Genomic DNA, 12,500 nt, shown 5'->3' on the forward strand with positions numbered 1-12,500 from the left:
TAGACTTCAAGCAGGTGATGCCCCCTCTCATCCTGGCGGTTACGCTCCTCCTAGGTCTGTCTCTTCAGCTACCGGTCGCTACGGTGATCCCTCACGCCTGGTCTACACAGCACCCCTGAGACGGGCAGCGACTACCATGGGCAAAAGTGTGGAGCTTGAAGAAAAGGAGGCAGGGCTAGAGGAGGAAGTGGGAGGATACATGAGCGATGGGGACATACTAGCTAAAAATGTACGAGCTGATGACATGAGCAGTGGGTAAGATTAACCCCCCCATAAACACACAAACACACACACACTTTATCTAGAATCCTAACTTTTTGTTATGCAACAGAACATGATGTCTTTTGCTATGTGTGCAGATACGTAACAGATGGAGGTGTGTATCCTCGTAAAGTAGGTCGTGTCCCTGACCTTCCGTCTACACGAGAGCTAATCCAAAGGGTTAAAGAGGGAGAGGCTGACAGGTAACACACACACACACACACACACACACACACACACACATGCTAGGGTGTTTTTGTTGGATCCTACATACTTCAATGGAAATATATAATTTATTTTCATTTATAGAAGTAATATTGTAATATATTATTTATTTGACTTTAGGTTTGTGATTCATCGTATGTAAAGTTTTGGTGTTATTGTGTTTTACTTAGAATAAGTATTAGAATATTGTAGCATCAATATATAAACAGAGATTCATAAATCATTTATTTTGGCACTCAGGTTATATAAACAGAATGTAAATGAATGATGAAGTGTTGAAGTTAACAGAGAGATGTTACATTGTTAGCTACATGTTAGCTATAGATAGCATTTCACAAATCAAGAAAAATTTTTACAACATCCCTCAAGGGTGCAAAACGTCCACAAACAATAATAAGGTCTGCTGTCTGCAACATCGCAGCGCCGGAATTAGAAGAAAGTTACAAAATAAAATCCATAGTAACGTTCATAATAACGTGCAAAATCAAATCACAGACACAACCCCATAAACCAAATCAAAAAACAACTGAATGACAGCCTTGTGGCCACTTACAAATATGATGACAATAAATCAAAGCTTCACTTCAGGCTTTTGTTATAGCTTTAAAAAGTTCAAATCATAGATAAGACCATGATCATTACACTAGAAGAACTTGTGTATGTGTTACAGGGTGTGGAACATGACTATGTTTCACTTACGAGTACGAGCTGTAACCATGACGACTGTTACATAATGTAGAAGCAGCTAAATAAAATTGTTCACACTTGGCAGAACATTGTCTGGTCATCACATTGTTTAATAATGTGGTCCAGCTGAGTGGATCAACAACCACAAGTTCCATCCAATGGTGAAGAAAACCCCCAATGTATGTGGAGAAACGGCTAAAAAACAATCCGGAAAACAATCAGAGCTCCCGACACGTGTGTGTGACAGCTGGGCTTTGGATTTGTGTACGAGAATCAGATCGAATCTCTGCCTCCACTCTTCTGGGAAGATGTTCCTTTAGATTATTTGGGAAATTCATTCAGCTACAAGTGTAGTAAAGTCAGGTAAAGTCGGGTACTGATGTCGTTGAGGTGAGGGGGCCTGGGGTGCAGTTCACATTTATCATGTTCATTAGATTTGGAGCTCTATAGCAGGAGATCCTCCACATCTTCCAACCCATGTAAAGCAGATCTTCATGGAGCTGGCTTTGTGCATAGAGATATTTTCATGCTGGTGCAGTTTGAGTTCTCCTTGTTTAAGTTACGGGAGAATTTCATGCGCCTGCATCCAAAGACGTCTGATACAATTGTGTGTCTCCAACTTTGTTTTGATGGTTTGGTGAAAAATCACATCTGGCTGGAGAAGTCTGGTGTCCTGATACAATGTTTCTTTAAATTTGTCCAATGTTCTGGTTTCTATTCTTGGATGTTGTCTACTTACATCTCCACCAATTCGTGTTAAATAGTGAGGACCTTCCACTCTGTGTGTGTGTGTGTGTGTGTGTGTGTGTGTGTGTGTGTGTGTGTGTGTGTGTGTGTGTGTGGCCGAGACAGTAACGTGCACTAAAGCACTTTAAATACATTGTGTATAAATAAATAAAGAAGTTGATGTAGAAGTGATGAGGAGACCTCAGCAGGTCCTGGGATGTACAGAAGAATGAGAGAAATAATCAGATATCATCCCTCGCTTTCAGAGAAATCGATACAAAAGGCAGCTAGGGGACGTTGGTTTGCGTTATTTTCAGACCTTCAGTGGAAATCTGTGTGGAGCAGAATTTTTCACACCGTGATCAGCAGTGTGGAGTTTTGCTGTTCCTTTACCACGTTGTGAAAAACTGTTGGTAGCGAAGATCTCACACATCCCACACACTGGATATTTTCAGACAGGGTGCATACACGACTAGAATACTCTATTCTTTCTTCCATTTATTTCCTCTTTTCTTCCACAAATGGAGAAGTTTGGGGCTTTGACTATGTGATGTGATGTGTGTGTGTGTGTGTGTGTGTGTGTGTGTGTGTGTGTGTGTGTGTGTGTGTTATATGCCTACAACATATTGTATAATGTATTATTGTATAATCCTCGTTATCAGAGGTGGAACCTGAAGCAGAATCAAGTTACAGAGGAAATGAACAGTTGTTACCTGGTATAAAGCAACTTTAGGACCTTCTGAGTGATGCTCCTGAAGAAGGTGAATACAGACTGATTTCCAACTAAAATGCTAACGTTTAGCACGACATCGCTGATACAAGCTCCAAATCCAGAGGTGCTTTCTACAGTATACTTCTTTATTTTTAATGGCTGTCTGCCCTGTTCCTCATACCTGAGTGTACAGGTGTCTGTTATTGGTTAATGTTTTTGTGTGGTTGCTCCTCCCACTCCGAGTGCACCGTTGGTTTGGCTCTTTCAGTGCTGGATAGCTGTGGTTGAACTGAGATTCAGACTCTGGATCTCCTGATTAAACTGCTGATTTGTGAAGTATTTAAAAATCATGAGCTGTGATCAGATTTGAACTCGTGCCTCTCACCTGGTTAGAGACGGATTGTAGGAGACTTAAATGGAGTAAATGTCAGGGTGTGGCTCAGAGAGATGGGAAAGATGAAGGATTGTGAGGATAATGGTGGTTGTGGTTGTGCTGGTGATAGGGTTTGTGGTGATGAAGAGATGGGAGGAGGAGGAGGAGGAGGAGGAGGAAAGGATGGTGGAGTCATACTGCGTCACTGCTTTCTCAGCTGCCGAGCTGCACTTCCTCCTCCACCTCCTCCTCCTCCTCCTTCACTCTTTCCTTCTCTCCTCACCGTAAACAACAGAAAGACCAGACACACGAAATGATCTGGCGAGGCAGAGTAACCTCACACAGCACAAAAGGTGAGTCAGACTCCGCGTCAGGATTAACCAAAATCTCTACACGTTTTAGTTACAGATAAAAAATTTACTCAACAAAGGACACAATAGCTGTTTAGGGAGGTTAGCTGAGAATAGACAGAATATTATATATATTATATATAATAATATCAGAATTGTTATCTATCTTTATGGTTACTATCCCACTGTGCTAACTATCTCACACTGGTTACTATCTCACACTGGTTACTATCTCACTGCGCTAACTATCTAACACCGATTACTATATTACACTGTTTACTATCTCACAGCGCTGACAATCTTACACTGGTTACTATCTCACACTGGTTACTATCTCACTGTGTTAACTATCTCACACTGGTTACTATCTCACACTGGTTACTATCTCACTGTGTTAACTATCTCACACTGGTTACTATCTCACACTGGTTACTATCTCACTGTGTTAACTATCTCACACTGGTTACTATCTCACACTGGGTAATATCTTACAGCGCCAACTATCTCACTGTGCTAACTATCTCACACTGGTTACTATCTCACACTGGTTACTATCTCACTGTGCTAACTATCTCACACTGGTTACTATCTCACTGTGCTAACTATCTCACACTGGTTACTATCTCACTGTGCTAACTATCTCACACTGGTTACTATCTTACAGCGCTAACTATCTCAAATAGCATCTGTTTTTGACCATGTTGAAAATAAGACATGATGGGGTGTGGAGTTTTGCTCTCTGAGCTTCTTCATCAGTGTTGAATTGTGTATGAGGGTGTTACGACACGCCCCAGAAAACACGCCTCAGAAAACATGCTGCTCTTATCCACCAACACGACTCTCTCTTCTCTTCTCAACAACATTTTAAAGGAACACTTTAAAAACACAGCTGTTTACACTGGCCTCATTTAGACACTGGTTCTGGTTATAGCTTGTTTTGGCCTATAATTTTGTATCTTCACGTTCTTTCTCTCCTCAGTGTTTTCCAGAAACATTTATATAGAACAGAATACTGCTATTAGCAACAGCACTGATGTTGCTATTAGCAGGAAAGTTGAAGCGTTGGTAGCTGATTGTTCAGATGAAGAGATTAATTAGAAGCGAAATCGAAGTCGAATTAAATTGATGTAATTAAGTATATTTTCATGCCAGAGTGCATTGTGGGTAAAGAGACATGTGTTCACCTCCAGCAGATGAACTAATAATAAAATGTTTAGCGAGCACACATCTATTACCCATAATGCATTACAAAAACAAAAATAGTGCCTGTGGCAATAAGCAAAGAAACATTTAAACTACAGCTACATAAATTGTACAAATGGAACATCTCTTTTTTTCGTGTGTGTGTGTGTGTGTGTGTGTGTGTTTGCATGTGTGTGTGTAGTTATGATGACAGTAGCTCGGTCAGCAGTGGTTTGAGTGACTCTCTTGATGTTGGAGCTGATGATGTTCACACATTGAATTCATCACACAGGAGCAAGGTATTTTACACAAATGCACACACACACACACACACACACACACACACACACACACACATACATGCATACAGTAAAAGGTGTGTGTGTGGAGCAGATTGTGTGTGCTGGTATTGTCTTGGCTGCTAAAAGAAGATGCACCATCTGTCAAGTGTGTATCTTCATTCTTTGTGTGTGTGTGTGTGTGTGTGTGTGTGTGTGTGTGTGTGTGTGTGTGTGTGTTTAGTCCAAGCAGCAGTGCAATCAGAATACCAGTAGCTGGTGTGGAGCTGAAGATTTAAAGAAGGTTGATGAACAAACTGAGAACATCTTAGACTCCTCGTCTCAAATGGAGGGGGCGGGGCTTCCAGTGTCACAGACAGGGTCTTGGAGGCGGGGCATGAGTGCCCAATCAGGTCTCACCTCACCACGGAATAAAAACAGCAATACGAACATCAAAACAACAGGTAAGTTGAGGGATGTACTCTTAAGGTAGACAGAAGGGTGGTATTTGAGTGATATAGGTTGGATATTTGAATGAGGCAGGTGGGGTATTCAAGTGAGACAGGTGGAGTATTTGAGTGAGACAAGGGGGGTATTTGAGTAAGGCAAGTGGAGTATTTGAGTGAGGCAGGAGGGGTATTTGAGTAAGGCAATTGGAGTATTTGAGTGAGGCAGGTGGAGTATTTGAGTGAGGCAGGTGGAGTATTGAGTGAGACAGGTGGGGTATTTAAGTGAGACAGTTGGAGTATTTAAGTGAGACAGGTGGGGGATTTGAATAAGGCAGGTGGGGTATTTAAGTGAGGCAGGTGGAGTATTTGAGTAAGACAGGTGGGGGATTTTAGTGAAACAGGTGGGTGGGCATTTGAGTTGAGATAAATAAGTGTGTCCCTGATTAGCAGATTATTTGTGGTCTGTTTTTTTTATAATAATCATTGCTCTTCTCATCAGCAGGTAAAACAGATGATGCTAAGGCCTCAGAGAAGGTTAAGACTCCATGTAAATCTCCCAGCATGCAGCGCTCCCCATCAGATGTGGGCAAAAGCAGTGGTGATGAGGGTAAAAAGTCTGGCATCACTCGTCCCCCACCCACCACTGGCTCTTTTGGCTTCAAGAAGATCCCAGCTGCTACAGACCTAGCAGCACCCAAGAGTTTATCAGCCAAATCAGCTGGGAAAGTAGGTGGGACTACATGTGTGGTGGGAGGGGCACGGAAAACAAGCCTTGATGGGTATCGTCACCATGATGATGGGGTCCTTCTGAGTATTGGAGGGTCTAAAATGCCCCTTCAATACCGCTCACTTCCACGGCCGGCTAAATCCTACCGTTCCATCGACTCTTCCACATTGAAAGGAAGCGGAGTCGTGGCTGGGATTGTGGCTGCAGGTGGGGCCGGATCTGGACTTGGACCTGGACTCGGGCCTGGACCTGGACTCGGCCCTGCTCTCGGATCTGGACTTGGGCCTGGACTTGGACCTGGACTCGGGCCTGGACTTGGTACTGGTCTTGGACCTGGACCCGGAGCTGGAACTGGAACTGGAACAGTAAATTCTGGTTCAAAAAGGAAAGAAGGAGGGAAGACAGAGTCAGGAAGGTCAAGTCCAGTCAGCCTAAATCAGACTGATAAAGAGAAGGTTTCAGTGTCGGAACAGGAGGGGGCAGCACTGAGCACATCACCCAAATCCAGTCCAACATCCAGCCAATCAGGACTTAGACAACCTGGATCTAAATACCCCGACATTGCCTCACCCACCTTCCGCAGGTAAGAGTGAGAAATAAACTTTTACCTTTGCTTTGTTTCAGGGTTCTGTGCTGAACCTTGTTAAATCATTAGTCTGGCTTGTGGTTTTAACTAGAAGAAGCTAAAGAATAAGATGGCCAGATAAATGTTGAGATTGTGTTACATTAGCTATCTACTTTTAACATTTGTGGTCAGGTGGTCAGGTGACCTCATGATGCAGGGAATCACATGATGTCATGAGGACTGTATTCAGAGTCGATGTTATAAATCTATAAATGAATGTAATATTTATGAGGTGGTAGTTTCTGGTATTTAGAGTTGGGTTTCACAGCTGTGCACGTTGGTTGCTTGTTATTTAATTGATACAAATTTCCTGCGTCCTTCTGGTTCACATCTTAGACGTTCTCCTCAGAACCATCAAAGACATTTTTAATAGAATCTAGACCACTGCACCAGTACACACACTTACCTTCAAACCTGATAAATATAAGGGATGGAAAATGCAGACTCATCGCCAAATATGAGGAGAAAGTGCTGGAAAGAGAGAATCAGAGCGACAGGAAGGGAAGCGTGGGACAGATTCAGAGAGACTGCTGAATCATGCTGACATTTCACTTGGGCCTTTGTGGGAGAAAAAGGGAGACATTCAGCAGATCAAATGATGGATAGAAGTATTTATTATATCTGCCACGTCCTGGGAGTTTTGCGTTTTTCTGTCCCTATTTTATCCATTCACCCCATCTTTCTCAGGTGACACTGCCGGTTTATTTAGTGATGAGGTGAATGCTGCCCCCTGGTGGTGGCCAGTATATTTGGGTGTAATGCAGTGTAACCGGGTCTGTTTTATACAGAAGTCCTAAGAGGCCATGCATTATTATATTTTTCATTATTACTATCATTTTTTTTGTGATCTTAACATAACAAACATTGTGTTCTGGTGATCAGTATAATATGTTTCATGCCACACCAGAGACAATTAAACATGCCAGCTTCATGCATCATCTTCCTCCTTAACACGGCTTAACTTTTGACGAAGTCATGAGAAAATGTAATTGTGATCGAGAGAAAACATATTATAATGCGTTTCCCTTTAGGACTTCCATAGTTTTGTGCAACTGTGTTAATGTATCCAGAGTTAAATGTGAGGTAGGTGTGTGCTAACCTGAGGCTTTTCTTAAATCTCGTGTTTACTTCTGATTTTGGATTCTCTTCCTTGTTTAGATTATTCGGCAGTAAGTGCAGTAACAGTAAGCCTAGTTCTCCTGACTCCTCCAAATCGGCTCCCTTCACCTCCCCCCTTGACTCCCCGAGCAGCGGAGGCAACAGAACGCCTGACTCTCTCTCCAACGCCCGGCCTTTCCTCAGCAGCTCATCTGCAGGCAGCAAAGAGACGCTGAGCAGCATCCATACCAGCTCACACACCAGCTTACACACCAGCTCACACACCAGCTTACACACCAGCTCACACACCAGCCTTCACACCAGCTCAGAATCCATCGAGCTTCCTGCAGCACATCATCAACATGCACCGAGGCTCAAATCCACACTGTCCCAGGGGTAAGGATGTGGTGTATGATGTATGTGTACATCCTGGAATGTTTTTCTCCTGTTAACATGCCTAATTTACTTAGCAGCCTGTTTGTGTGTTATAGTTGTGTGTGATTGTTTGTGTGTGAGAGAGTAGTAGTGTGTTACTGTGTGTCTGAGACGTTTAGGGATGGATTTTCATACTTTTTTCTCTAACATGCTTGATTCGGTTTATCTTATGTGTTTAAATGTGTGTGTGTGTGTGTGTGTGTGTGTGTGTGTGTGTGTGTGTGTGGGTGTGTGTGTGTGTGTGTGTGTGTGTGTGTGTGTGTAAATCATTTATACACACTTTTGAAGAAATGTGTCAAGTGAATCCACAAAAGGCCTCAGTTTCTAGATGGAAGGATCTGTCCGTTAGAGACTAGAGACAGTAAGGTGTGACGCCAACCAATCATAGGTGTCTCTGAAATGTGGAGGAGATTTGCCGTCCCTGCTTGGTAACTAAACTAAAGTTAGAAGAAAACTAAATGGAAAGAAAAGCTGCATAGACTTGACATCCATTTGACCATGAGAGCTTTGCTAGACACAGAACAATGATGGTGGACAACATTCAGGAGCAAACCTGCTATTAGAATCCGAAATGCTTTGATAGTGCTGAAGCACTGCAGATTATGTGAAGGTGCTCATACTAGGAACAGAAAATAAAAATGGTCTTTATCACAAGTGCTGGATTGACCAATTGGAGTCATTTTTAAAGATCTTAGTCGTGGTTCGGAATTTTGATAACTGTGATGACATTGTACTTAAGTCGTACCAAAGATGCTAATCTGCTGAAATCAGGCCAGGTTTCATGCGCAAAACCTCATACCATCCTGGTATGATGGAAATCGTGTGATGGAAAAAGGATGTTTGTCTGGGAGGGAAAATGGCACACAGCAAGTTAATGTAAGGATCAAGTCAAGAGGCTTTTCTATTTCAAGGCAAGGGTTTCTATTTCTAAACTATTTCTTGTGAGGTATCAAATCAAACTGTACTTTTCCTTGTTCCTGAGATTGCCATCACTGGTGAGTCTTTGGTGTATGATCTACCTGGAAAGATGCTTAGTTTTTCAAGGTTAAAGTATCTTCCTTTTACTATTTTAAATATATAAAGAGATATAACAAACATACAAACAATGATGAGCTGAATGATGCCCCCTGGTGGTGGATATACAGAATATTACAGGTGTATTTTTAGGTGTAACAATGTTTTCACTTTCATTGTGTGTTGTACGGATTTATCCTGTGTGTGTGTGTGTGTGTGTGTGTGTGTGTGTGTGTGTGTGTGTGTGTGTGTGCATAAAAAAACTCACTCACTGTTGTGTTTTCCTTCTGCTTTAACAGCATGACTCTTGACAGAAACACTCTACCCAAAAAGGGATTAAGGTACTAATATGATCACCAATACCTTCTGTTGCATGTGTTAATAATAACAGTAATACAGCAGCAATAACAGCAATGACATCTGTATATTCCAGACATCCTCCTTCCTCCAGACAGATGTCTCATGAAGAAGGTAAAGAATGGCTTCGATCTCATTCCACTGGGGGGCTGCAGGACACGGGGAGTCCCCTCTCACCTCCAACCGGGAAATACCACTACAGCAACCTACGTGAGTGCATAAAAAATATGACTGTTTACGCTATTCACAAAATATACAAACATTATAATAAGTGTGTGTGTGTGTGTGTGTGTGTGTGTGTGTGTGTGTGTGTGTGTTTACTCCAGTGAGCCCCACCGGTGCTATGACTCGGTCTAACAGTATTCCGGATCAGGAGGCGTTTGATCTGTATGGAGACGGCAGAGGGTTGTGTGGCAGTAACACATCGCTGGAGGAACGACCTCGAGCCATCAGTCGCTCCGGATCGTTCCGCGACAGTACTGATGAAGGTGTGTGTGTGTGTGTGTGTGTGTGTGTGTGTGTGTGTGTGTGTGTGTGTGTGTGTGTGAAAGCTAGCCTTATGTGTTGTAGCCTATTACTGATTGTAATTATACACACTACATTGGTTTAATTTTAATGTAATTGTTCTTTAGTTCATGGATCGTCTCTGTCCCTGGTGTCCAGCACGTCTTCTCTTTACTCTGCGGTGAGTGACACCATCTTATTATACCAACATTTACATCACTAGTTACACCACTATTTACATCACCATTACATCACTGTTGCACCACCTGTACACCACTATTTACAGCACCTTTACAGCACCTTTACATCACTCTTACACAACTATTCAAACTACCATTACATCAATATTTACATCACCTCTACACCAGCATTGCATTAACATTACACCAATGTTACATCACTTTTACACTCTATTTACACCAACTTTACACCAGCACTACACTTCATTCACACCACCTTAACCTCATTTTACACCAATATTTACACCAATATTTACACTACCTTTACATCTGCATTTACATCACCCTGATTTCCACTGCCATTTTCACCACTGTTTTACCTCCATGTACACCACCACCTTTACCCCACAGTGTAGACCACTATTAACCCCCAATTTATACCACTTTAACATCACATTTACACCACAATTTACACCACATTTATACAATCTTTACACTTCTATTTACACCAGAATCAACTTTTGTAATTTTGTAAGAATCTGATAGCAGTCAGTCCTACATACACCACTCTACATTTCTTTACACTGCATAATGATTCTTTCTTTCTTTCTTTCTTTCTTTCTTTCTTTCTTTCTTTCTTTCTTTCTTTCTTTCTTTCTTTTTTTCTTTCTTTCTTTCTTTCTTTCTTTCTTTCTTTCTTTCTTTCTTTAATCTCATGGGTATATAAATCCTGTTTTCTGATCTTTCTAAAAGTTCTTTTTCTCTCTGTTAAATTTCACATGTACAGATATTCCTGAAGCGTTGGATTTGTGTTTGCTCATTAATTTTGGCACCTCACTGTAGGGCTGTATACAGTTTAAAAACACACACACTCTCTCACTTACAGGTGTATGCCTACATGGAAAAGGTAAAATGTTGTGTGTGTGTGTGTGTGTGTGTGTGTGTGTGTGTGTGTGTGTGTGTGTGTGTGTGCAGGGAAGCGTGTCTCTCAGTGTTTTAGTGAATAATAACTCTAACTCTGCAGATTAAAGGTCGAGCACTAACGGGGTTGAATGGCTTCATTTCTACACCTCACTACCAGGAACTGTCCTCTTCATCAGTTATTTATATATAAAACAAATATATATTTTAAACACTAAATATAACTGCTTCATTGAGAGAAGCTTTTATTTTGTACTGTATAAATGTAGTACGATGATATTAAAGGTTCGAGTTTGCTCACTGATGAAGTAAAGACGCTTCCTGCTGGTGCACTCAGACTCAGGACTTTACATGTCTGAATGATGTGTGTTTCCTCTCCACCTGATCACTGATTCTCTTCGTGTCTGAGGTGAAATCAGAGGGCTTTGCTCTGGCTCGCGATTTTAATATAAATGTTGCTGGGAAGTAAAAATTATTTGTTCGTAATTCACGTTTTCATCACTGACTGGTTTTCTTCTCTGCAGACGGAGGAGAAGGCTCACTCTGAGGTACACTTGTCTTCCTGTGATCCACTCTTTCATTCTTTTTATTTTTCAATTATAATATTGTTCTGAATATAATTTATTAATATAAAAAATATTTATATTTTATATTATCATAATTACTATTGTAAAGATGGTTGAGATTAATAATAATAATAATATCAGAGCAGTAATGTTTGTCATTTTCATCTTGAATTACTTTTTAATGATTATTTATTAATAACAATTATTTATTTATTTAAATGTAAAAGAAAATCATATTAACAACAAAAGTAATGATAATTATACTAATTCTATTATTTAGTTGCACGTTTTGTTTCGCATTAAGTCGTGTCTCGTTCCCTGTGTCTGTAACGAGAACTTCCTGTTTCTGCAGCAAATCAGAAAGCTGCGCCGAGAGCTGGATGCTTCTCAGGAAAAGGTCGCGACCTTGACATCTCAGCTAGCAGCTAATGTGAGTGAGGCACTGAACAGCCAATTAGAATGCACATTTCTCTCAGGTATGATTCAGTCATGCTGCTATTAATCACTTAACCTTATTGGGAATTTGTGTGTGTGTGTGTGTGTGTGTGTGTGTGTGTGTGTGTGTGTGTGTGTGTGTGTGTGTGTGTGTGTGTGTGTGTGTGTAGTCTCACCTGGTTGCAGCATTTGAGAAGAGTTTGACAAACATGACAGGCCGCTTACAGAGTCTCACTATGACAGCGGAGCAAAAGGTAACACACACACACACACACACACACACACACACACACACACACACACACACCGACAGACTGAAGTGAAATTAAATGACAATATGTTTATTAATGGTATGTAATTTGTTACTTTTTTAATGTGTGTGTGTGTGTGTGTGTG

The 12,500-nt window shown here is 41.3% G+C and overlaps 1 protein-coding gene and 1 long non-coding RNA gene across 9 annotated transcripts in view; both read left to right on the forward strand.

Annotated features, from left to right (window-relative positions):
• Positions 1-12,500, forward strand: part of nav3 (neuron navigator 3) — a 143,650-nt gene that overhangs the window by 116,526 nt on the left and 14,624 nt on the right. For 6 of the 8 annotated variants that reach the window (XM_083528975.1, XM_083528977.1, XM_083528981.1 and 3 more), the window contains 14 exons: positions 1-255; positions 360-464; positions 4,719-4,815; positions 5,039-5,258; positions 5,743-6,553; positions 7,754-8,089; positions 9,442-9,483; positions 9,576-9,709; positions 9,826-9,987; positions 10,132-10,184; positions 11,069-11,089; positions 11,628-11,651; positions 12,022-12,099; positions 12,275-12,358. The exon at positions 1-255 is cut by the window's left edge and continues 123 nt beyond it. In XM_083528975.1, coding sequence (XP_083385101.1) covers positions 1-255; positions 360-464; positions 4,719-4,815; positions 5,039-5,258; positions 5,743-6,553; positions 7,754-8,089; positions 9,442-9,483; positions 9,576-9,709; positions 9,826-9,987; positions 10,132-10,184; positions 11,069-11,089; positions 11,628-11,651; positions 12,022-12,099; positions 12,275-12,358 — 2,422 coding nt within the window. The remainder of the gene's footprint in view (positions 256-359; positions 465-4,718; positions 4,816-5,038; positions 5,259-5,742; positions 6,554-7,753; positions 8,090-9,441; positions 9,484-9,575; positions 9,710-9,825; positions 9,988-10,131; positions 10,185-11,068; positions 11,090-11,627; positions 11,652-12,021; positions 12,100-12,274; positions 12,359-12,500) is intronic. The other 2 variants (XM_083528978.1, XM_083528976.1) reach the window with 1 other exon arrangement.
• LOC310719401 lies at positions 8,098-9,383 on the forward strand. Its single transcript, XR_014531468.1, has 2 exons — positions 8,098-9,004; positions 9,040-9,383. It is a non-coding gene; the product is annotated as an uncharacterized lncRNA (long non-coding RNA).

Source organism: Silurus aristotelis, assembly GCF_946808225.1.
Source record: "Silurus aristotelis genome assembly, chromosome: 24".
Lineage (NCBI taxonomy): Eukaryota > Metazoa > Chordata > Actinopteri > Siluriformes > Siluridae > Silurus > Silurus aristotelis.